Raw genomic sequence first — 23,192 nt, forward strand, 5'->3', positions numbered from 1 at the left:
GGTGAGGAGATAATGAATTTAACTATTTGCTTATTTTTTTTAATGAAAGTATGAACTAAAAACTGGGGTTGGGGGAGATGGAAATAGGGAGAGAGAGTAATGGTAGAGTGGACAGGGATGGAAGCTAGATTTTTCTGAATATACTTTGTTTTTTGTAAACCAGACTTGAGAGTATGTGTTATGTTTTATTTATTCATAAAAAAATTTAAGCAATCCCTAGGAGTTAAAATAAAATGAATAATCAAACAGGGATTATTTTAAAATTATTTTAAAATTTGTGACTTGACATGTTTGGCTATAAATATTCCTAGCATATGAATATACCCTTGAGATAAAAAGAGCTACTAAAAAATCTTAAACACACATGTTTAAGGCAATGTAATCACATGTTTGTTACAATGCTGGTATAACTACACTGACACTGTGTATATACTTTTTATTATTATTTTTAAGTGGAGGATAATCATCTTATGATATTGTGTTGGTTTCTGTCATATATCAATATGAATCAGCCATGGGTATACATTGTTCCCTCCCTTCCGAACCTCCCTCCCATCTCCCGTCTATCCAATCCCTCTAGATTGTCACAGAGTACCCGGTTGATCTCCCTGTGTTACACAGCAACTTCCCATTTGTTATCTATTTTACATATGGTAATATATATGTTTCCGTACTACCTCTCAATTCATCCCACCCTGTACTTCCCCCACTGTGTCCACAAGTCTGTTCTCTCTGTGTCTCTACTGCTGCCCTGCAAAGTCTCATCAGTACATCCTTCTATATTCCATATATATCCATTAATATTCAATATTTGTTTTTCTCTTCCTGACTTCTTCATTCTGTATAACAGGCTCTAGGTTCATCTACCACACTAGAACTCCCTCAAATTTGTTCCTTTTTATGGCTGAGAAATAGTCCATCGTATATATGTACCACAACTTCTTTATCCATTCATCTGTTGAAGGACATCTAGGTTGCTTTGATGTCCTGGCTATTGTAAATAGTGCTGCTATGAACACTGTGGTACATACATCTTTTAGAATTGTGGGTTTCACAGGGTATGTCTAGTAGTGAGATGCTGGTCATATGGCAGTTTTATTCCCAGTTTTTTAAGAAGTTTCCATACTCTCCATAGTGGCTGTATCAATTTACATTTCTACCAACTGTGCAAAAGGGTTCCCTTTTCTCCACATTGTCTCCAGCATTCAGTTTGTAGATTCTTTGATGACGGCCATTCTAACTGGTGTAGGTGATATCTCATTGCAGTTTTAATTTGCATTTCTCTAAAAATAAGCAATGTTGAGCATTTTTTCATGTGTCTATTTGCCATCTGTATATCTTCTTTGGAGAATGTCCATTTAGGTCTTCTTCCCATTTTTTGATTGGGTTGTTTGTTTTTCTGATATTGAGCTGCATGAACTGCTTGTATATTTCAGAGATTAATCCTTTATGAGACTCTATATATTAATACATATTAGTGGTATAAAGTAAATGAGTAATTATGATGAGAACAAGGATTCTGGGTTTAGCGGATATTGATTAGGATCAATTTGGTTAAATAAAAATAATGTAGTCTTGAATTTGAATGGGAAATATCCATGTCTTCTAATGCATTACTCTTAAAATAATATGTATTTTCTGGTTCTCTTTTGTGGAAATAATGACCAACTCAATAGCAGAGGCTCTCCCTTTTGCTTATAGTCCTAGAATACCATTTCCCAGGGTAGGGCAGGAAATGTACAAGATGAACCTGAAGCATCTAGTCACACCAGATAGCAGAAAATTCCCAAACACTACTAGAGTCAGGTCAAAAGCACTCAAATGGCAAATTCAAGAGGCTCCCACTAGCCAAGGCTGAAAGAACTCTGTGTACCTGAAACATTCTGAAGTATTATTTTAGTATTATTTGAATTTACAGATTTAAATGAAACACATCAAATAAATTTGAATATGTAAGTTCAAATAATACTAAAACCCCCCCCCAAAAAAAAACTCCCAAAACATCTCACTGGTCATCTTTGGAAGATGCTAGGAAACAAACTTATTGCCTCAGTCATGACAAATAAAGGGAAATACTCAAACTGTTCCTCAGAGGAACCTAATAAATTCATGAGAAAACACTTCTCTTCATAGAAATCTTACTACTCATAAATGATGAAAGAATGACAGAATTAAAATACCATCACCATCAGCACTAAGATCATAAGATGAGAGACAACCAGACATCTGTGCCTCCTGGTAGGAACACATACCACCACCTATGAAGTATTCTTGCAAAAGAAATCACAAATAAATCTTACCAAAATATCTAGATATAACTACCAATTTATAGGAAATACTGAGGAATTTCATTCCAAGATGTTATAATCCTTCAGCACAGTAGTGGTAACCTCACTAACAGACAGTGAGCTTACTCAACTTTCTGACATAGAAATGCTTGGATACCAACTTTTCAATCCCTCTGACAATCCAGTTTTAGAACTAGAAATCCACAGTATTACACCTGAAATTCTTATTTGCTAACTTCAAATGAGTCTATACAACCAAATGCAATTCCTTTACTCAATTTTTCTCTACTAGACTTACTAGACTTCTCCAAACTGAAATTTCAACTTTCTTTATTTCTTAACAATTCTAACTAAGAAGATAAAGCCATTGGACTTAAGTTTTGACATCCCTTCTTTCTACCTCAAGACGCATCTCTATATCAGCATTATCTAGGGTGGAAATAAGAACATATTTTGAATGAATGAATATGAACATATACCAAAACTTATTAATGTAGTTAAAGCAGCAGTTAGAGGGAAATTTATAGCTATCAATCTCTATAATAAAAAGCAAGAAAGATCTCAATCTAATAACCTAAATTTCCAACTCAAGACTCTGGGAAAAGAAGAGCAAGCTAAACTCAAAGAAAGTAGAAAAGAATAAATTATTAGAATTAAAGCAAAAACTAATGAAATAGCAAACAGAAAAACAAAGAGAGAAAAATCATAAATTGGTTCATTGAAAAAATGAACAAAATTGACAAATTTTACTTTAAATAACAAAAGGGGAAAAAGAGAAAGAAAGAGAAGATGATAATTACTAAAATCAATAACAAACAGGGTCATTATCACTGACCTACAAAAGGATAACAAAATATTATGAACTGCATGCCAACTAATTAGATGAAATGGACAACTTCTAAGAAAGATGCAAACTCCCGTATTAACTCAAAAAGAAACAGAAATACAAGTAGACCTATAACAACTAAGAGATTGAACTGGTAATTTTAAAACTACCCATAAAATAACCTCAGGCAAAGATGGCTTCACTGCTATATTCTAACATTTAAAAAATACCAACCTTCATAAATTCTTCCAAAAAATAGAAGAGGAAGGAGCCCTTCCCAACTCATTCCACGAGCCCAGCATAACACTGATTCCAAATCCAGACAAAGATACCACAAGAAAAAAAATTACAGATCAATATCACCTATAAATATAGACACAAAAATATTATAAAAAATACCATCTAACTGAATCTAGAAATATATAAAAAGGATCATATTCCATGATCAAGTAGGATTTACACCAGGAATTCAACCTTGATTTTACATCTGAAAATCAATACACCATATTAAATGAACAAAAACCATATGATCATCTCAGGAGAGGCAAAAAAGCATCTGACACTCCTTCATGATTGAAACACTCAACAAACCAGGAGTAAACAGGAACGCACCCAATCTGATAAAAGACAGCTATGAAAAACCCACAGCTAACACTAGACTTAATGGTGAAAGGAATGCTTCCCTACCTAAGATTAAGAACAAGACAAGGTGTCACCATACCTATTCACCATTGCACTGAAGGTTCTAGCCAAGGAAACTAGGCAAGAAAAGTAAAATAAAAAGCACCCAGGTTGGAAAGGCAAAACTCTATCTGCAGATGAGATGACCTGGTATACAGAAAATCCAAAGAAATTCTCTGAAACTCTATTAAAACTAATAAACAACTCTGGCAAGGTTGCAAGAAACAAAATATACCAAAAAAATGTATTTCTAAACACAGGCAATAAACAACTTGGAAATAAAATTAAGAAAACAATACCATTTACAACAGCATTAGAAAGGATAAAATATTTTAGGAAGATTTTAACAAAAGAAATGTACTTGAAAACTATAAAACATTTTTGAAAAAAATTAAAGACACCCTAAATAAAAGGAAAAGGAAAGACATCCTATGTTCAGGGATTGACTTATTCTCAAAGTGACAATACTTCCTAAAGTAATCTAAAGATTTAGCACAATGCTTATCACAATTCCAGCTATCTTCTTTCCATAAACTGAAAAGTCAGTCCTAAAATTCATATGGAAATTCAAGGGTCCAGATTAGCTAAAAGAATCTTACACAGGAAAACTGGAGGAATTAAACTTCCTAATTTCAAAAACTTACTACAAAGCTACAGTAATAGTGCAATCCTAGATTAAGGACAAAAAAATTCATCAAAACTGAATGAAAGTCCACAAATACATCCTCCCATTTATAGTGAATATATCTGACAAGTGTGCCAGGACATTTCAACAGGGAAAGAATAGTTTTTCAAGAAATAGTGCTCCTAGACACCTTGACATCTACATGCAAAATGATGACTTTGTACCTTTTCCTCACACCATCTACAAAAATTAACTAAAATGAATTAAAGACTTAAATATTACAGCTAAGACCATAAATCTCTTAGAAGAAAATGGAATTTTTTTATAAACTTGAATTTAGCAATGATTTCTTAAATATGATGACAACCACCACAACAACAAAAAAATAAATTAGATGTCATCAAAATTAACTTTCCTGTGCTTCAAAGGACATCATCAAGAAAGTTATAACACAAAAATTGAGAGGAAATTTTTACAAAGTACATATCTGATAAGGAACTTGAGTTTAGAATATATACAAAGAAGCTCTACAACTCAAAAATAAATAAACCAATTAAAAATAGGCCAAAAAATCTGAATAAACATTCTTTAAAAAATACAAACAGCCACATGAAAAGATGCTCACTATCATAAGCCATCTGGGAAAATGCAAACCAAAACCATGAAATATCGCTACTAGGATGGCTATAACAAAAAGACCAACCAAGTGTTAGTGAGGATATGGAGAAATCAGAACTCTCATTCAGTACTGGTAGGAACAGGAAATGGTGCAGCTGCTTTGGAAAAGTTTGGCAGTGGTTAAACACAGAATTACTACTCCTATATATACACATATATAAATATATATACCAAGAGAAATGAAGACATGTCCACACAAAAATCAGCATACAAATGTTCATGTCAACATTGTTCACAATAGCCAAAATGTGGAAATAAGAAAAATGTCCATCAATCGACGAATAGCTAAAATAAATGTAATATAATCATATAATGAAATATTTATCAATTAAAAGAAATACAGTACTGATATCTGCTATAACATGAAGGTATCTTTTAAAATATTATGTGCTAAGTAACAGAAGTCATTCACAAAGAACCACATATGATTTCATTTATATAAAATGTCTAAAATAGGCAAATCTGTAGAGAAAGAAAGTAGAATAATGGTTGCCTAGGGTTGAGGGTCATTTAGGTGAAATGAGAAATAACTACTAAAGGGCACAGAGTTTTCTCAGGGGTAGTGATGAAATATTCTGAAAACTGACTGTGATAATAGTTGCACAATTTGGTGACTATATTAAAAACCAGTGACGCATAAACTCTAAATGACTGACTGGATGGTATATAAATTATATCTCAACAAAGCTGTTATACAAAAATACATGGAGTAAATATTACAGAATTGGAAAAAAACTCTACACTTAAACACTTTTCTCAGTAACAGAATATCATACCACAGTTGTATCAAAAACTGAATTAATCTTGTATCAATAGAGAAAAACATTTTTGCTTTTTGCACCTTCATTTCTGGTTTAAAAAGATATCTGGGAATATTTCAATAGCATACACAAAAACAAAGGAAAAAAGGAAATCTCTGGGAATCAAATTGAGCAGGATTTGTACATTTATCTCCTTCATGATTTACTTGTTAGTCTCTTAAGTTATTACATATTTTTCTGTGTATCTAGAATGCAAGGAACAATTTTCAAATTGCATGGGTATTTTTGTTATAAGATTTGTACCAGTAAATACAAACTATAGGTTATCTTTATAATTTTTCATCATAATATAAACAAAATGTCAAGCAGGCATTGTAAATTTTAAACATCAAGTAGGATATTTCCTACACATATATTACCTGATCAATTCCCCTTCCTTTGCACTGAAGAATGATGACTTCAAGAAGTTTGGCTGCATGACATTCTGCATCTTCTCCTGCATCTCCACATAGTACCTGCAGTAATTAAAATTTCACTCAGACACTGTAAAACTGTAATCAAGTTTACATAAAGTAAATATCATGTAAAAAGCAGCCATTAGAATCATGGTGTTTGCATCATGAGTTTACCTTGCCAACCCAAAAAAAGGAAGTTCAAAATAAAGTCCATCTATCTTTTTTATCTACTCTAATTCCTTATATGAGTAATAATTCACTTTATTTAACTCTGGATTAAAAATAGGCTGTTACCTGTCAAGACAAATAAAGCTTCCCTTTAAGTAAGGCACTAAAAACAATAAAATGATACAATAAAATAAAGAAAAAAACCTTCTTAACAAAACAAACCCTGTATTTTCGTATTTTTCTGTTCTTTTTGAATTCCTGTCTGTATCCACCCAGTTTTTCATAAAGAAACCATAAATATAATATTACATACCATTGAATTTTCTCACATGGACTTTATAACTTGAAGTACTTTCCAAAGATGTTAAACCATTTAGGACTAAACAGTATTATAGAAGATGAATATAACAAAGCTTACCAGACTGTTCCCCTAATGACAATTCTGTATTTTCACTGAATGAACAATTATAGAAAGCACATGTTCATACAAAGAATATGACAGCCTTATAATAAGGTTCACAGAAGAGAGATTTATAGAGAACAGGCATACTTATATTAGAAATTAGGAAATATGAAAAAATTAATGTGTTCAAACACAACACATAAGAAAAAGAACAGACTTAAGAAATAAAGGTAAGACAGAAATTAGGAATAATAGACAAAAAGAGGTAACAAAGAGAAATCAAAACTAGATTCATTTTTTAAAGACTTTAATAATTTGACAACTTCTATCAAATGTATTATTTTCAAAATTATTTTAAAAAGCAAAGCAAAATTTTAAAAAGTGTTAGGAATGAAAGGTACAAATACCTATAAAGGAAAGATTAAAAATGAAAATACTATGAAGAATATTATATTCTTTATATTTTTTTAAACTCAGATGAATTGGATAATTTCCTAGACAAATATGATTTAAGAAAGCTGAACTGAGAATCTTTCCAGATAAAGACGACAGATATGAACATCCCCGTTCAATTCTATCCCTTCCCAAAGGCCATTAAAATGAAGATAAAGATATTTTAGAGGCATATATCCACAAAGACATATAAAAGGAAAAAGAGACAGCTATAAAACTGTGGAAGCTGGAAAATAGATGGGTCAGGGAGCTGAACTGTAAACAGATAGCTAGCAAAACCAAGAATCAACCCTATTTACATAAACAAAATTCCACCTCTAGGGCAGTGTTTCTAGATCTAGATTCTAAGTATAAATGGACTCTGGGACCAGAATGCCTAGGTCTAAATCCTAGCTCTGCTATTTATGAGCTGTGTTTTTAGAAAAGCTATTTCACCTCTGTGCCCTACTGTTCCCATCTGTAAAAAGGAATATAATAATGTATTTATGTCATAGGACTATATGGTACAGAAAGAACAAAAAAAATCAGTCCCTTTATCCCAAATTACATTTACTTGGTTTCTCTGTTTGCTGGTTTGAGGTTCTGTTTCTCTTCCTTCCACAAAAGGAAGGGAAGCAAAATATAGTGCAATAGTTTAAAAATGGGCTCTGGAACTAGATTTGCTGTTTAGTTGCCCAGTCGTGTGCAACTCTTTGTGACCCCATGGACTACAACACACCAGGCTTCCCCATCCTTCACTGTCTTCCAGAGTTGCCCAATTCATGTCAACTGAGTCTATGATGCCATCCAACCATCTCATCATCTGTTGTCCCCTTCTTCTCCTGCCCTCAATTTTTCCCAGCATCAGGGTCTTTTTCAATGAGTCGGCTGTTCAGATCAGGTGGCCAGCTTCAGCATCAATCCTTCCAATGAATATTCAGGGTTAATTTCCTTTAGGATGGACTGGTTTGATTTCCTTGCTGTCCAAGGGACTCTCAAGAGTCTTTTCCAGCATCACAATTCAAAAACATCAATTCTTCAGCACTCAGCCTTCTTTATAGCCCAACTCTCACATCCATACATGACTACTGGAAAAACCATAGCTTTGACTAGACAGACATCTGTCAGCAAAATGATGTCTCTGCTTTTAAATACACTGTCTAGGTCTGTCATAGCTTTTCTTCCAAGGAGCAAGCATCTTTTAATTTCATGGCTTCAGTCACTGTCCCCAGCAATTTTGGAGCCCAAGAAAATAAAAACTGCCACTGTTTTCTCGTCTATTTGCCAGGAAGTGATGGGACCAGATGCCATGATCTTAGTTTTTCGAATGTTGAGTTTTAAGCCAGCATTTTTACTCTTCTCTTTTACCTTTATTAAAAGGCTCTTTAGTTCCTCTTTGCTTATATGACCTAGGTCACTTTTCTAAACCTCAAGCACAATGCAAAATGTCTCTCTCCTCTTTGACAAAAAGGTGATATAATGCTGAAAAGATTAAATAAATTAATGTATACAACTGCTCAGGAAATACCTGATACACAGTAAGAGTGCACTAATAAGATAATAAGAAATAAATTTACTTGCTAAGAAGGACATCATTGTTACTCTATCCGCTACAATACAGAGCAGCTGTGAGTTAATTGTCTACTTGCTGCTTTCTCTGCCCCTTTTCCTCACTAGCAGCTATCTCTGTAACAGGAAAACCCTGAGGACAGCCAGGTAATTATGACCTAACAAGCTGGGTTCCCATAGAGCTATATGAGTCTTCAAAAATCATGATTCTACTCCTGCAGTTTAAATGTGATGTAACTTAGTGACCTCCCCAAATCTCCAAGGCTCTTTAAAACTGAACTGAGACCTAAATTAGATAAACGGATTATGAGGTCAGCACTCTTAACAGAGCCTGGTACACATCTCTTCTAGCAAGGAAAGCAGGCTGTACACTGGCTATCTTACTCCCAACTCCAAAGCCAAACTTAGGTTTCTGGCTATTTAAGCTTTCCAAAATCTGCCATCTCTATGTAATACAGTTTTATATTTATGAATATACACATATTCACCTAAAAGAGGAGGAAAGCATTAGTCATGAATCACTCCTAGATATAACCAAGAGGGGGCATTTGTGACAAAGATAACATAGTAGACAATCATGCTTGTGCATGAATGCAACAGTAGTCATTATGTGGCTTACAAACTATCCTGTATTGAGTTAAATGATGCTATCTTTCCAACTATTCCAATTTTTTTTTGTCTTGTTTATGTTCAAATTACCTATACCTAGTGTTTTCCAATATATACATTCAATTAAAAGAAAAATCACTAATTGACAAACTGTGATATTTTCCTAGAACTCTTCTTTAATCAAGTAGTAAGTCTATATTTTTGAAAGAAAAAATACATGGAAACTTATTTACCTAAGCATTGTGAAGTACACAGCTACAGAAGTAGCAAACATTAAGTATAACACACAATATGAAATTTTCAGAATATAATTCCAAACTCCATTTGAAAACACAAAATGACAAATATATGTTCATAAGAGCAATATACAACTAAATATATAAGAAATAAATTGAGAGTACCTGAGGTGCAAGACAACACTAGTCAGTAAACATTAGTAAGAATCACTATGACAAATGATTAGGACATGCTTACCTTTCTACACATTGTAAAAAGTATTTCTAAATGCTTTGGATTTGACAGTAAAGTATTTGTATCTATTGTCACATAATTATGCAGAAGAGGCATCATGTCTGGAAAAAAATTCAAACGCTCAATGAGATCTGAGTGACAGAAGTAGAAACAAATTATTACCACTGAAAGCACATTTCTATAGCACCCATACATTACTATCTTCCCTTGCAACCACAAAACACTAGAAACTAAAATGGTACACCTGTCCTATTTATTGATGAGGGAAATGTGGATCAGAAAAATTAAAATTCTCATCATTCACTGTAATGATTGTTATGAATTTTCTTTTTCCCCATAGCACTCATTACCTCTGACACACTCTATTTGCTTATTCGTCTGTGTGTTTCCTAGCCTCTTCCACCCCATACTAGAATGGAGGTGTCAAAAGGGCAAGGGCTGTCTATTTTGTTCCCTGATGTACTGCTGAGCTTAGAACATTGCTTAGAATATAGTTGACATTCAGAAAATATTAATTAATATATGGATATATACTCTGACTGCAAAGTAATTTAAGATTCAGTAGGAAATATAGCCTTCCTACTACGACCTCTACTCCTAGAGCTAAAAGTTCTACAACAGCATCACTCAACAGGAAAGGAAGAATAATTATTTTCTGATTAGTACTGGAATCATAGGTCTTTATGTCAAGTGTCAAAGGAAATAATACCTATCTAGACACAGAACAACAAAAATGTTACATGGTCAAAGTCATACCTGTAAAATATTCAAAACAATCCTGCTGAAAAACCTCATATAATATACCTAGAAGCTGCCACATCTGAGGAGAAATACCGTGGCAAGTTAAACTGTAAGCCAGTGAAAGAATTTCTTCATAGAATTCTAGAAAGAAGAAAATCTCTAGTTAGAATCCTAGCAAATAGCAAAAATTAAACACAAAGACCACACAGAAGAGGATTTAGGCTATATACTCACACATATCTTATATCTAACATACTTTTGAGCATCTGTTTCTCAGCTCCCATCTCTTGCTATCTCTATTAATATTTGTCATCTTCCATTTCTCACTAAGATCTGCTCCCTACTCAATAAGATATGGAAAAGATTTGTTTTGACTAAACTTACTTGTAACACTGAAAAGTTGTATTTTTTGTGTTTTGTAATATAGAAAATAAAGTTTATATATAAACCCTTATTAGAAATGGATACAAGAAGGAACAATTACTGTATGTGTCTCATGCACAGGATTTTAAATTTACAAACAATTAATCTTCTTCAGAGAACTTAATTCATCTAGGTGAAAATATCCATCTGCTGCATGTATTTTTTACAAACTATATACAGAATATATTTTGCCAATTTACAAAGCTTGGAAAATTAGTACAATGCTTTTCAACTTACTTCAAGATAATTATACTTACTATTAAAAGAGTCCAAAGGGAATATTCTTGCATTTGTACATATACTTATTATTCTTACCCTCATTCAGAAGGAAATTATATCTAAATATACAATCAGAAAACACAAACCTCAACACAAGAATTTCAAAAATTTCCTACCATGTCACTGAACAAAAAAGTCTAACTTCAAAGTTTTGGTTTTTTTTTTTTTTTCCTTCTTCTTATTCAAGGGAACCAATATTCACCCTGGAAGCTTGAATAAAATTTTTTTCTATAACATTATTCAAATTTTAATATATTTAAAAGCTAGCAATACAGATATTTGCCTTACCAAAAGCAAAATAAGATAGAAATCATAGATATTGGGAAATAATTTAGGATAGACAATCACTTGAAATACAACCAATGGCCTGAATAAAAAATTTCTGAAAGTTCTGTTCAGGAAAGCAAATGCCTCTTCCTAACATGAAGCCTAAAAGAAAGAAAAGAGGCCCAGTATTTTCTTTCATGCTCTTGATGGCTACAGCCTGTGTACTTTACCAGGCCACTCAAGATGCTCAAGACCAGGACTATGAATCTGAGGGAGAAACTAAAAGGCAGAAAGCTGTTCCAGTTTTTTTTGTGGGGGTGGGGAATAATTAGGAGGATCACAGTCTGTGTTGGGAGTTTGGACTATGGTGGGCAGCAGTGTAGGACCCAGTGTTGAGCAAGGCAGCACAGGCCTTCTAAGCAGACCATTTTTATCGCAGAATCTTGGCTGACTCTGGCCAACTCCAGCCTTCCCACTGCTTTGGTGAGCTACCAATACCCTTCCACCAATTCCATTTATGTTTAAATTAACCAGAAGTTTTTTTCATTTAGTATCAGCCAAGACAACGGACTATTAGGGTAGGATGGTTATACTAACTTTGACTTATTGCATAAGATAGAGCAGTTAAATCAGTAATGTCTAAGCCTAGCTTTTAATAATACATGAAGTTCAAGAGTAAATTAGCAATAAAAACAGGCAAAAGAAGAAGGCAAAAGTGGGACAGTGGAAAAAGACTGGACCATGGACATAAACATGGTCAGACTGCTATGGTGGGGTCCTGCATTAACAGCCCACAATATCTTCCAGAATTAGGTTTTTTTTTGTTTAACCTAAAATCTTACATGACTAAATATTGGTTCAAAAAAAAGGGCCATTAACAGTTCATGCATCACAGCTAAAAACACAAGAGAGATCACCTTGGCACTAGAGATGAGATTAGAGGAGAGAGGCAATTGAAACTTTTCTCCTCGGCCCACTGCACTCAAGAAATAGGCCCCTTTTCTTTTCTTAACATCCTGATGTTGTAATTGCCCAAATTACAAATCTGGTATAGGCAGATTACAGAAAGTTGGTATAAACCACTTCACTTTGCTTTACTTCACAGTTTTTCCTCAAGACTACTTACTTTAAATTTCAATGGAGATTACATACTTGTGACTTATTTATTTTACACCTAGTGATTTGTACCTCTTAATCCCCTTGACCTGAAATAGTTACAAGCATGTAATGCACAGCACAAGGGATATAGTCAGTATTTTATAACTTTGTATATAGCATATTCTATAAAAATATCCAATTACTATGTTGTAAGCCTGAAACTAATACAATATTGTAAGTCAAATGTTTTCACATGTTTGAAGTCCTTAAAAGAAAATTTTTAATGGAGAATTTTCAGTTGCATCTCTTCACAAAAAGGACATAAGTGAATATATTCTTTCTGAGTGTATCAGAATCTCTGAAGTTATGGTCCAGGAAGCTTCATTTTAACTAGATCCTCAGTGATTCTTATCCACATCAAAGTTTGAGAACAACTGCTTTATAGTGATGATTTCAAAAGTAAGGACTAGGTTGGCAGGGTAGAGGATAATCCTCTAAAATGGGAGAAGAATGCATTAGAACACTTAGTAGAGATAAACATATTCATTTATATTCAATCTCATGTTTTACATTTCTCTTTATGTATGTAAATGTAGCACAGTAACATGTATATTGCATATAAATATATCCTCAATTATAATTCATATACATTAGAAGTACATGCTCAATTTTTTACTAATGGTGTGAATGATAAAAGTTTGGAGACGGCTGCTCTAATGTGGTAACCTGCTTTTGTTCCATCTTTCTATCTCTTACACTATACAGGCTACATTTCTCTCCTACCCACAAGACTTGTGGCTAGTATCTTCAAAATACTTGGATACTATGAAAAGTTGCCTCTTCTACAAATCCCAATCAATCTATAACATCCAGCATTAACTACTGACTCTACTCAGAATTCAGGTACCATAACATAAACAGAATAACAATTAATTCACACTTCTGATAGAATATATGCCTATCATCTCACATTTTTCAATCCTAAAGTAACCTCACTTGAACCTCATCTTAGTTCTTTCTTTCTAAAAAACATTTAAAATCTCTGTTCTTTAAAAACTCCAACAACAAAAATTCTTAATTGGGTATGTTAAGCTTACCTCTAAATGAAAATCTAGAAATCTAATATGAGAAAGTATATCTAAAAATTGAACAGAAGGCAAGCTTCTCTTTCTCAAAACTGTCCATCTTGTTGAATTTGAAGGGCTAAAATGCATTTTTCATCAAATTTAAAAATAGTCTCAGTTTACCTTTTTATTCTATCTTTGAACTTACCAATTACATGTTTCTGTAAAACAAGATCAATGATCCGTAGACAGATATTCTCTAACTGCTGAGTAACCTAAAGACAAATTTTAAACATTTAGTTTAAAATTCATCATAACCCTTAATTTAATCTGTAAATTTAATATTATCCCAATAAAAATACCAATAGGATTTTTTTTTCCAATAGGACCTTTTTGAGAAGAGAAATTAAGAAGTTAATTCTAAATTCCATGTGAAAAATTAAACATCAAAGAATAACCAGGATATTCTGAAAAGTGGGCTAATGATAGAAATTTGGGTTAAAATCATAATAAAATTACAAGTTAAATTAATTTCTTATCTCATATTTTATACCAATATTTTAATTCCTAATATATCTAGGACTTCTATGTGAAGACATAAAAATACTAGCCATCTTTTTCAGATTTCTAATTTTACTCTTCATACATTAAGTATTTGTACACATGTAAATATTTCTTTTAAGGAAATCTTGCTTTCAAAGCTTGCTTTTAGTAAGTCAAAGTTCAAAATCATACGACTGGCAGTCAGGAGACCAAGATTCCAGTCCTTGTTTTGCCTCTAGTTACCTATGACCTTGGCAAAGCCATCTAGCCAAAGGCTTTAAGGTTTTTCATCTATAGGTTAGGGAAGCTAGATTTGATTAGTGTATCTCAACTTTAACCCATTCCTCCTTTGATAATCACAATAAGGTCACATGCTCCTTTAACTTTATTTGAAATTCAAAATAAAAGTAATATCAAGAATTAAAAAATTAAAACAGAAAGATAAAATGGTGGGGTTGTTTTGTTTTTGTTTTTCAAACTAATCCTGATGCTTATCCTACTACTACCCATCCTCCAGACAAACATATTTGGGAAAACTTGACAAGACGATTTCTAAGTTCTCTTCAAATTTAAAATACAAGTTCTACATATAAACAGAGAGAATAATCCTTAAGTACACATGCAATTCAACTTGAAAATCTCACCATTACAGAGAGGCCCATATACTTTCAACAAGGACACAGACATACAATAATGAATATGAAAACAAAAATTTACATTAAGTCTTTTAGGCAAAGAAAGGCCTGCCCAGGAGAAGAAAATTGAACCATTTTTAAGAACCTGGTAAGCATCCATTAGTATGTGATAAACACACGATAAGTCAACAGCCACAGGGTTTAACAATGCTATTTAAAGAACCAGCACCTGCTTCCTAAGTCCCACTGTATAAAACGAGAGCTGCCATCATTGCCAAACAAGTCAACTGTGCTGGCAGAAGTAATGAACACAAATATAATTTAAGTAAAGGCTATATAATATATAATACTTGCGGAGGAGAGCAGCAGGTTTTAGGTAGGCAATAATTGATGTATTATCAGGATATATCAGTTGACTGCAACTCTAAATCTACAAATTCCCAACTCTGCAAACATGAGACACTACCTGAACCTTGTGCTCTTCTTCTGCAAAAGGGCATTACCATTACCCGCGCTATGGCAGGGGGACATGGTAACATTCTATCAGCTAATGGATAAGGGGAAGACAGAGGATGAGATGATTGATGGCATCACTGACTCAATGGACATGAGTCTGAGCAAGCTCCGGGAACTGGTGATGGACAGGGAAGCCTGGCATGCCGCAGTCCACGCGGTCGCAAAGAGTTGGACCTGACTGAGCACCTGAACTGAACTGAACGGATATGAGAGTGCTTGACAAACATCTGCGCAAATTCTTAATCCAATGTTGTTCTTGAATTCAGCCTAGGAAAGATGACGTTTTAAGCTCTTCTTCCCCTCCATTCTCGGGTATTTGTTACATCAGTATTTTGTTCTATTATTTAAAATTTGCCTCTGTAACTGAATGGCAGTCTCTCTCTACCAAGAAGACCAGACTATGGATTCCAAACAACAGGGCTGTGTCCTACTAAATTTGGTTTTCCCCCAAGCCTACCCTGGCACATAGCAGATGTGATGAACTGAACTAAGCTTAGCAAAAGAGATATACGATGTACTTTAAAATCACATGTAACATTTCCCTTCAATCATTTTAATACTTTTCTTTAAAATTTGAGGGTAAGTTTTAAAATCCAGCAATATAAACAGCAGTTTAAAGGTTAAGACTTTAAAATTCATGACCAATGATAATACAAATTTCAGTTACTATAATGACATCATAAAACACAAGGAAATCCTACCTCTTTGTGGTCTTCTACAACTGTCAGGATAGTATCAATGGTATGTAAAATTCCCATAGCCATTACAGTCTTGTCTTCAACTTCTTCATATTCATCACTTTGAAGAACTTTGCCAAATATCTCAGCCTACAAAAACAGCAAACACATTCAACAATTAGTACTGCTACATTCACACTTCTCTATGAGAAGTGAGCAAAAGGACAGTGTCACATCTCCAAATGCCACCACTGCTCAAACTTTAAGATATGCAGTTTGCCAAGTGAATACTGATGATAGAAACTGTCATGTTTTAAATATAGCCACTTTGCCCTTATCTGGTCACTAAAGTGAAATATATTTTAGCTATTATAATCAAACAGCAAATAATTAACTTCTGGTTGTCTTTAAATGAATAAATCCAAAATCTGGGAAAACTGAAAACTATACATTGAAATTATTAACCATCAGAATTATTAGAGCAAATACTTTTACATTAGCATTTCAGTTACATACAAACTAAACTTCAAATTTTGGAGTTTAATTTACTTAGATTATTTAAAGCCTTTATACCAAACTAACATAAAACTATGCCCAGTCTTACCAAATGCTGAGTCATATCCACAGCAATTGAGGCTACCTCTTGGCTGTATTCACATATCATCTTCTGGATAACATTAGTAACATCATCATTTTCTGTCTCTCTAACAATGTGCAACAGCTCCTGCATAATAGGCCTTACATGTGGCTTCATATATTCCTTGGCTAATGCAATAAAAAACAAACTCAGTAAAAAATATTAGTGATTCACAAGTGAAACTTACTTGGTCACAAAGTAAATAACACAGGGTAATAGGTTCCAGATACATATGTGCCTGATGGTAAGTAAGTTATAAAGTTGTACCAAAATAATGTTCACCAATGTATCCATTTTCCCATGAGTAACATATGGACAATCAGTCCTGCACAGTAAAGAACTCTCCTGCCCCAAATGCCAATAGCTCCCTTGAGAAATTTGAATCACATGTATCCTCTGTCATCAGCATGACTTATCAAACATGAATATGACAGCATGATACAAGTGTAAAAACCATTTACATAAAGACTATGCCCGACATTGATGACGCTCATTCACTCTTTCACCCCAATCTCCAACCATCCTTCTCCCCACATGTGTTTATCTAATATTGCCTTCCATTGGAACACTGCTGTATAGGGATAAAGGCTAATGTTCTTCATAATGCAGAATTTACTTTTAAAGGTTTATTTGAATTTTGAACAGAGCATTCTTCTAAACAAACAAAGGAGATATATGTTATCACTCACTAGAAATGCAACTTGCTGCTTTCAGAACTGGCAGAATCACAGAATCCTAGAGCTAAAAGGAATCTTGAAGCCATCTAGTCCAATCCCCCTAAATTTAAATATATGGCAATCTAAGCCTTTACAGATCACATATCTTGCCCAGGTCTAGACGGCAAGGCAGGAGCTCAGTCAAAACTAGACTCCTAGGTCTCTCGATTCCCCATCTACCCTAATGTTTAACGATCATCAACTTGTTTCCTAATCTCAAATTCTTCTGGAAACCACAGTTAACAGACATTCCTAAAAGTGGCAGGAATAAACTCTTATAAAATTCTGAGGGGGCAAAAGCTCAAAAACCCAAACTCTGAACTTTAAGACAAGGAAGTAAACAAAACTATTTGAGAAGACAACATCAAAATTATTCTTTAATTTAAAATACCCTCTAAAAATGTATTTTTATTCTAAATTTTAAATTTTGTTAATTTAGTAATAATTTTGGCTTTACCTTGTGTCTGGTTAGAAATTAATGACTGAAGAGCAAGGGCAGCTTCAACCTTGACAGGCATCTCCTTATCCTCAATCAGGCTCTTCTTTGCTAGATCAACTGCATTTCTTAGGTTGAGCTCATTATGAAATTTCAAAGAACTGAATGCATGAAGTACCCAACAGGACTATGTTATAAGGAAAAAGTTAGTAGGAAACTATTAGGATTATGGTTTTATGTAATAATGAATATAAAAACTTCTAAGTAAAACATCATTAATCCTACCATGTACTATTTATTTATTTGTTTTTTGGAGGGAAACATATTAGTCTCAGTTGCTGACTTCACGATTCCATACTTCTTATAAGAAAGGCAATTTTATTACTTCTAAATTACCTTTATGCAATATCATTATTCATAAGAAAGATTAAACAGAGCCCAACTTAAGTGTCTCTAAAAAAAAAAATCCTGTCAATGCTTTAATAAATATTATGAGTCACAACTTATTATTTATATGTAAAAGCACTACAAGCCAGTGTTGACATTCATTTACTGGTCTTCATAGCAAAAATGAATAAAATATTATTTTCCCTTACACTAATCAGCTTAAGAAACTTGACTTTTTCAGTCACAGAAGATAAAAAAAAAAATTAACCTTGTATAAATTACCAAACTTTAAACTATTAGACCACTAAATCATATTATTTTTTTTAAATCTCTATTGCATAAAATACAATTGACAGTAATTAATTTGAATGACTAACGACTTGCAAGAGAAATACAATTAATAGTCTGTACAAACAGTAACCTACTTATAGAAATACTTGTGCACCCTCTACATTTCTAACCTATATTCACACAAATATTTCTCTAGTGACTATTATCTCTTTTAAAATATTTTTATTTCTTTCTTTATTTGATTGCTCCAGGTCTTAGTTCCCTGATCGGAGATTGAACCCAGGCCCCCTGCATTGGGAGCACAGTGGTCCTCCAGTGGGACCAAAAGAAAAGTCCCTGTCTTCTATTTATAAAATGCCTTGGTGTGTACAAGGCATTGTTAACATATATTGGTTTTAGCATGTGCTGATATAGTTACAAAAGTAAGCACGAGGCTGTTAAAAATTCTATTTTTATTTCTCCATAAAATATATTGCTTTTATAAATAATATATACTTAGAATACAAATAAATTTACATGGATTATTATTTTCTCCATGTTATTAAAGTGTCTCTAACTATTATACTGGAAATCATAATCAAGAGTTTAGCCAAAATATAATTTTCATGCTGCTTTGGACACTAAAAATTAATCAGCTTATGAATTTACATGGTACCACTGCTGCAGCACCATCCCTCTCACAGTATGTTCTGCATATGCACAAGTGAGGCAAGGGGGGGCAGCTGGAGTTAAAATCTATACATCCCTTTATTTACTAATTTGCTCTTTATTCAGCTTTTATGACTATAAAAGATATTCTCACTGACTTCATTTTGTCCCAGAGTGGTAAAAGATAAATTTGTCCAAAAGTATTTAGTTCAATAATTAACTTACAAATGAAGATTTCGAGACACTATAATGAAATATGGAAAAACCTACTCTGGCTCGAAGGTATCCCAGGTTAGACAATAGTAATGGAAATACGTGATTCTGCAACAATAATTCCATTTGGTCCTTGAATAAACTCTTCTGTTAGGAAATAGAAATTGAGTTTAACTTATTAATGTCTTTTTCATATGTAAAAATCACTTCCTAATAAAGCTTGTTTCTTATGAAACACTTAATATACTTCTATTTAAATTTTGTAAAATTATTGACCTACATAATGCATGTTTTAAAACAAGAGAGAAATAGTCTTTAGATAGAAACTTGGTATCAACTGATCTTTCTAGAAACAACCCTAAAGTTATTTTGTATCATCTTTTTTATATAACAACAGTTTCATACTGAAAAAGTAAATAAAAAGCCATTTAAATTTAAAAAATTAAAATGACAGAAAAATTTTAGTCAACTCAATTATGCAGAGTCAGCAGTTTTAAATTATCCATAATTCTCATATTATCTCATCTGCCTATGCTTCACAGTGTTATTAAGTAAAGTAAATTTGAGTAGCGTAACCTTCAGTAAAATATCAGCTAGGGAACCAATCACATGCAGGGCTCCATCTTTCTTCCTAGGATCAAAGTTCGGGTCTGTTAGGATTTGATAACAGAATGCCATCATTTTTGGCAACACCTAAAGAAACAGAAGAATCCACTTTAGTCTACATGAGCTTTCACTGCTTTACTATCATATTAAAAATAATGTACAAATTTTCAAAAATAAAGACATTTTATTGTGTTCTATCAAGCAACTACAATTAAGAAAAAATATTTCTTTTCCCTTATGAGGATACAAAAATTTTTTTAAGTTACAGATTATAACTACTAACATAATTTTTCAATTACAAGGGGCATTCATTAGAATGTCAAATCAACACAGGTCACCTTTCAGTTTTGTATTTAAAAAGAATAACTACATACCTCTTTTCTTTTCTTTGCAGCAGTATATAAGAGAGTCTGGGCTGCTGTGGTAGGAGAAGCATAATCTTCGAAAATATCTAAGATTTTAGATTTTAAAAGTTTAAACCATGTTAGCAAAAATACAACTACTTATTATAGTTTAAACCTGACTGACCACTATTCCAGAACACAGAAATAAAACAGTCCATATATAACACTGGTTATAAGCTAAGAACATATCATGACTGCTCTCATACACAACAATATTTATCAAACTCTATAGGCTGTCCTTTTAAATAATCATATTAAAACAAACAATACAGTTCCACTGAGGACAGGAAAAATGCTTTACCTCTATCAGAAAACAATAAAAATGTATTTACTGTTTACTGTGTGCAGGCTCTGTTCTAAGCTCTGGATATACAAATATCAAAAAAAGGTTCTCATCTTGCTTACACAGTAAGAGAAAGAAACAAACTGATTACACACAAATGCACACAAGACAGTACAGCTGAAAACACCGCATCTCAGAGAGGTTAAGTAATTTGTCCACAATTACACAGTAAGCAACTAGGCCAGTATTCACATCCAGACTGTCTTAACATCAAGGCCTGAGCTCCTTCAGTCTGTTCTTTTTTTAAATATTTATTTCTCTGGCGGTGCTGGGTCTCAGTTGGGGCATGTGGGATATTCTAATTATGGCATGCAGGATCTAGTTTTCTGACCTGGGATCATAACCAGGCCCCCCCTGCATTGGGAGCATGAAGTCTTAGCCACTGGACTGGCAAATAAGTCCCTCTCCTTCAGTTTTTACCAAATCTAAAAACACCATTATTAATATCAGTCTATACTTAGAAGTATTTTGTTCATATAAATAACTGCACATGACAAAAATATAAAAAAGAGAGTAGTAATTGTTTTCCCCAATAGCTTTCTAAAAGTAAAATACACACACTAGCCACTGCATTCTAGTCCACAGAAGGAAACTATTAAGGAAAAAAAGACAACCTAGTCTTGAGTTATCCATATTCTCTTTTAATCAATAAAACGTAACACACAGAGCTCTTGACTATTATATTTTCCAAAACCTTAAGTACTTTCTTATTTAATATAAAGAGTAAGTAAAGTAACAGTAGTTTTCAGAAAGCTAAACAAATACCCTGCACTTATAAAAGTTCACAGGTATAGAAAAGCCAAACACTAAAAAGAATGCCTTAAATAAGACAGAAGAAAGATTGGCAAGTAATTCTGTGCTATTTAAAGCACTGTGCATGTGCCGAGTCACTTCAGTCGTGTCCAACTGTGCGGTGCTATGGACTGAAGCCCACCAGGCTCCTCTGTCCAAGGGATTCACCAGGCAAGAATACTGGAGTGGGTTGCCATGCCCTCCCCCAGGGGATCAACCGGCACAGGGATCGAACTGACATCTCTTAAGTCTCCTGCATTAGCAGGTAGGTTCTTTACCACTAGCGCCACCTGGGAAGCCCATTAAAGCATTAGGAAGGGGAATTAATAAATCCTGCATTATGTATCATGATTTTGAAAAGGAAATGATAGAATGGAAGGATAAACCAGTGGTAAATACTTTTGCATTTACTTTTCTCACACTTCTGCTTTTCCTGTACTTTGTCTCCAAGGGAAAGAGGCACTTCCTCACTTACCGAATCAAATAATACTAAACATAAAGCACTGTGAAAACAACATGGACCAATAATCTGGCATCTATGCTAGTAGGCTTAATTCAGGTAACCAGAAACACACGTCCCAAGAAGAGGGAAGCACTGTGGTCACAGTCCCGTCAGCATGCCTTAGGTAATGCTAGTCTTATCATTATTTATTTAAACATTTCACTGAATGCAGACTAGTGCCAAGAACTTGCAAAGTAGTGTAGAGCTGCAGAGGAATGGAGAATGCAAAATAAAGCAAGACAGACCACCAGGTGGTCAATACTGAAATTAGATTGGCTGATTCTTTGCAACCAAAGATGGAGAAGCTCTATACAGTCAGCAAAAACAAGAGTAGGAGCTGTCTGTGGCTCAGATCATGAACTCCTTATTGCCAAATTCAGATTTAAATTGAAGAAAATAGATAAAACTACTAGACCATTCAAGTATGACCTAAATCAAATCCTTACGATTATACAGTGGAAGTGACAAATAGATTCACGGGATTAGATCTGATAGAGAGGCTGAAGAACTACGGACAGAGGTTTGTGACACTGTACAGGAGGCAGTGATCAAGAAAATCCTCAAGAAAAAGAAATGGAAAAGGCAAAATGGTTGTCTAAGAAGCCCTTACAAATAGCTGTGAAAAGAAGAAAGCTAAAGGCAAAGGAGAAAAGGAAAGATATATCCATTTGAATGCAGAGTTCCAAAGGACAGCAAGGAGAGATAAGAAAGCCTTCCTCAGTAATCAATGCAAAGAAATAGAGGAAAACATTGGAATGGGAAAGACTAGAGATCTCTTTAAGAAAATCAGAGGTACCAGGGGAACATTTCATGCAAAGCCAGGCACAATAAAGGACAGAAATGGTATGGACCTAACAGAAGCAGAAGGTATTAAGAAGAGGTGGCAAGAAACACAGGAAAACTATACAAAAAAGATCTTCATGACCCAGATTATCATGATGGTATGATCACTCACCTAGAGCCAAACATCCTGGAATGTGAAGTCAAATGGGCCTTAGGAAGCATCAC

The 23,192-nt window shown here is 33.6% G+C and overlaps 1 protein-coding gene across 2 annotated transcripts in view; it reads right to left on the reverse strand.

Moving 5' to 3' along the window:
* LOC120861146 (importin-8) overlaps positions 1 to 23,192 on the reverse strand; it is a 67,643-nt gene that overhangs the window by 15,886 nt on the left and 28,565 nt on the right. For both annotated transcript variants that reach the window (XM_040236784.1, XM_040236783.1), the window contains 10 exons: positions 20,518 to 20,594; positions 20,114 to 20,230; positions 19,595 to 19,684; positions 18,020 to 18,185; positions 16,814 to 16,974; positions 16,234 to 16,359; positions 14,047 to 14,113; positions 10,723 to 10,848; positions 9,970 to 10,067; positions 6,279 to 6,374 (listed from right to left, as the gene is read on the reverse strand). In XM_040236784.1, coding sequence (XP_040092718.1) covers positions 6,279 to 6,374; positions 9,970 to 10,067; positions 10,723 to 10,848; positions 14,047 to 14,113; positions 16,234 to 16,359; positions 16,814 to 16,974; positions 18,020 to 18,185; positions 19,595 to 19,684; positions 20,114 to 20,230; positions 20,518 to 20,594 — 1,124 coding nt within the window. The remainder of the gene's footprint in view (positions 1 to 6,278; positions 6,375 to 9,969; positions 10,068 to 10,722; positions 10,849 to 14,046; positions 14,114 to 16,233; positions 16,360 to 16,813; positions 16,975 to 18,019; positions 18,186 to 19,594; positions 19,685 to 20,113; positions 20,231 to 20,517; positions 20,595 to 23,192) is intronic.

The sequence above is a fragment of the Oryx dammah genome, unplaced genomic scaffold (genome assembly GCF_014754425.2).
Source record: "Oryx dammah isolate SB20612 unplaced genomic scaffold, SCBI_Odam_1.1 HiC_scaffold_11229, whole genome shotgun sequence".
NCBI classification, from domain to species: Eukaryota; Metazoa; Chordata; class Mammalia; order Artiodactyla; family Bovidae; genus Oryx; species Oryx dammah.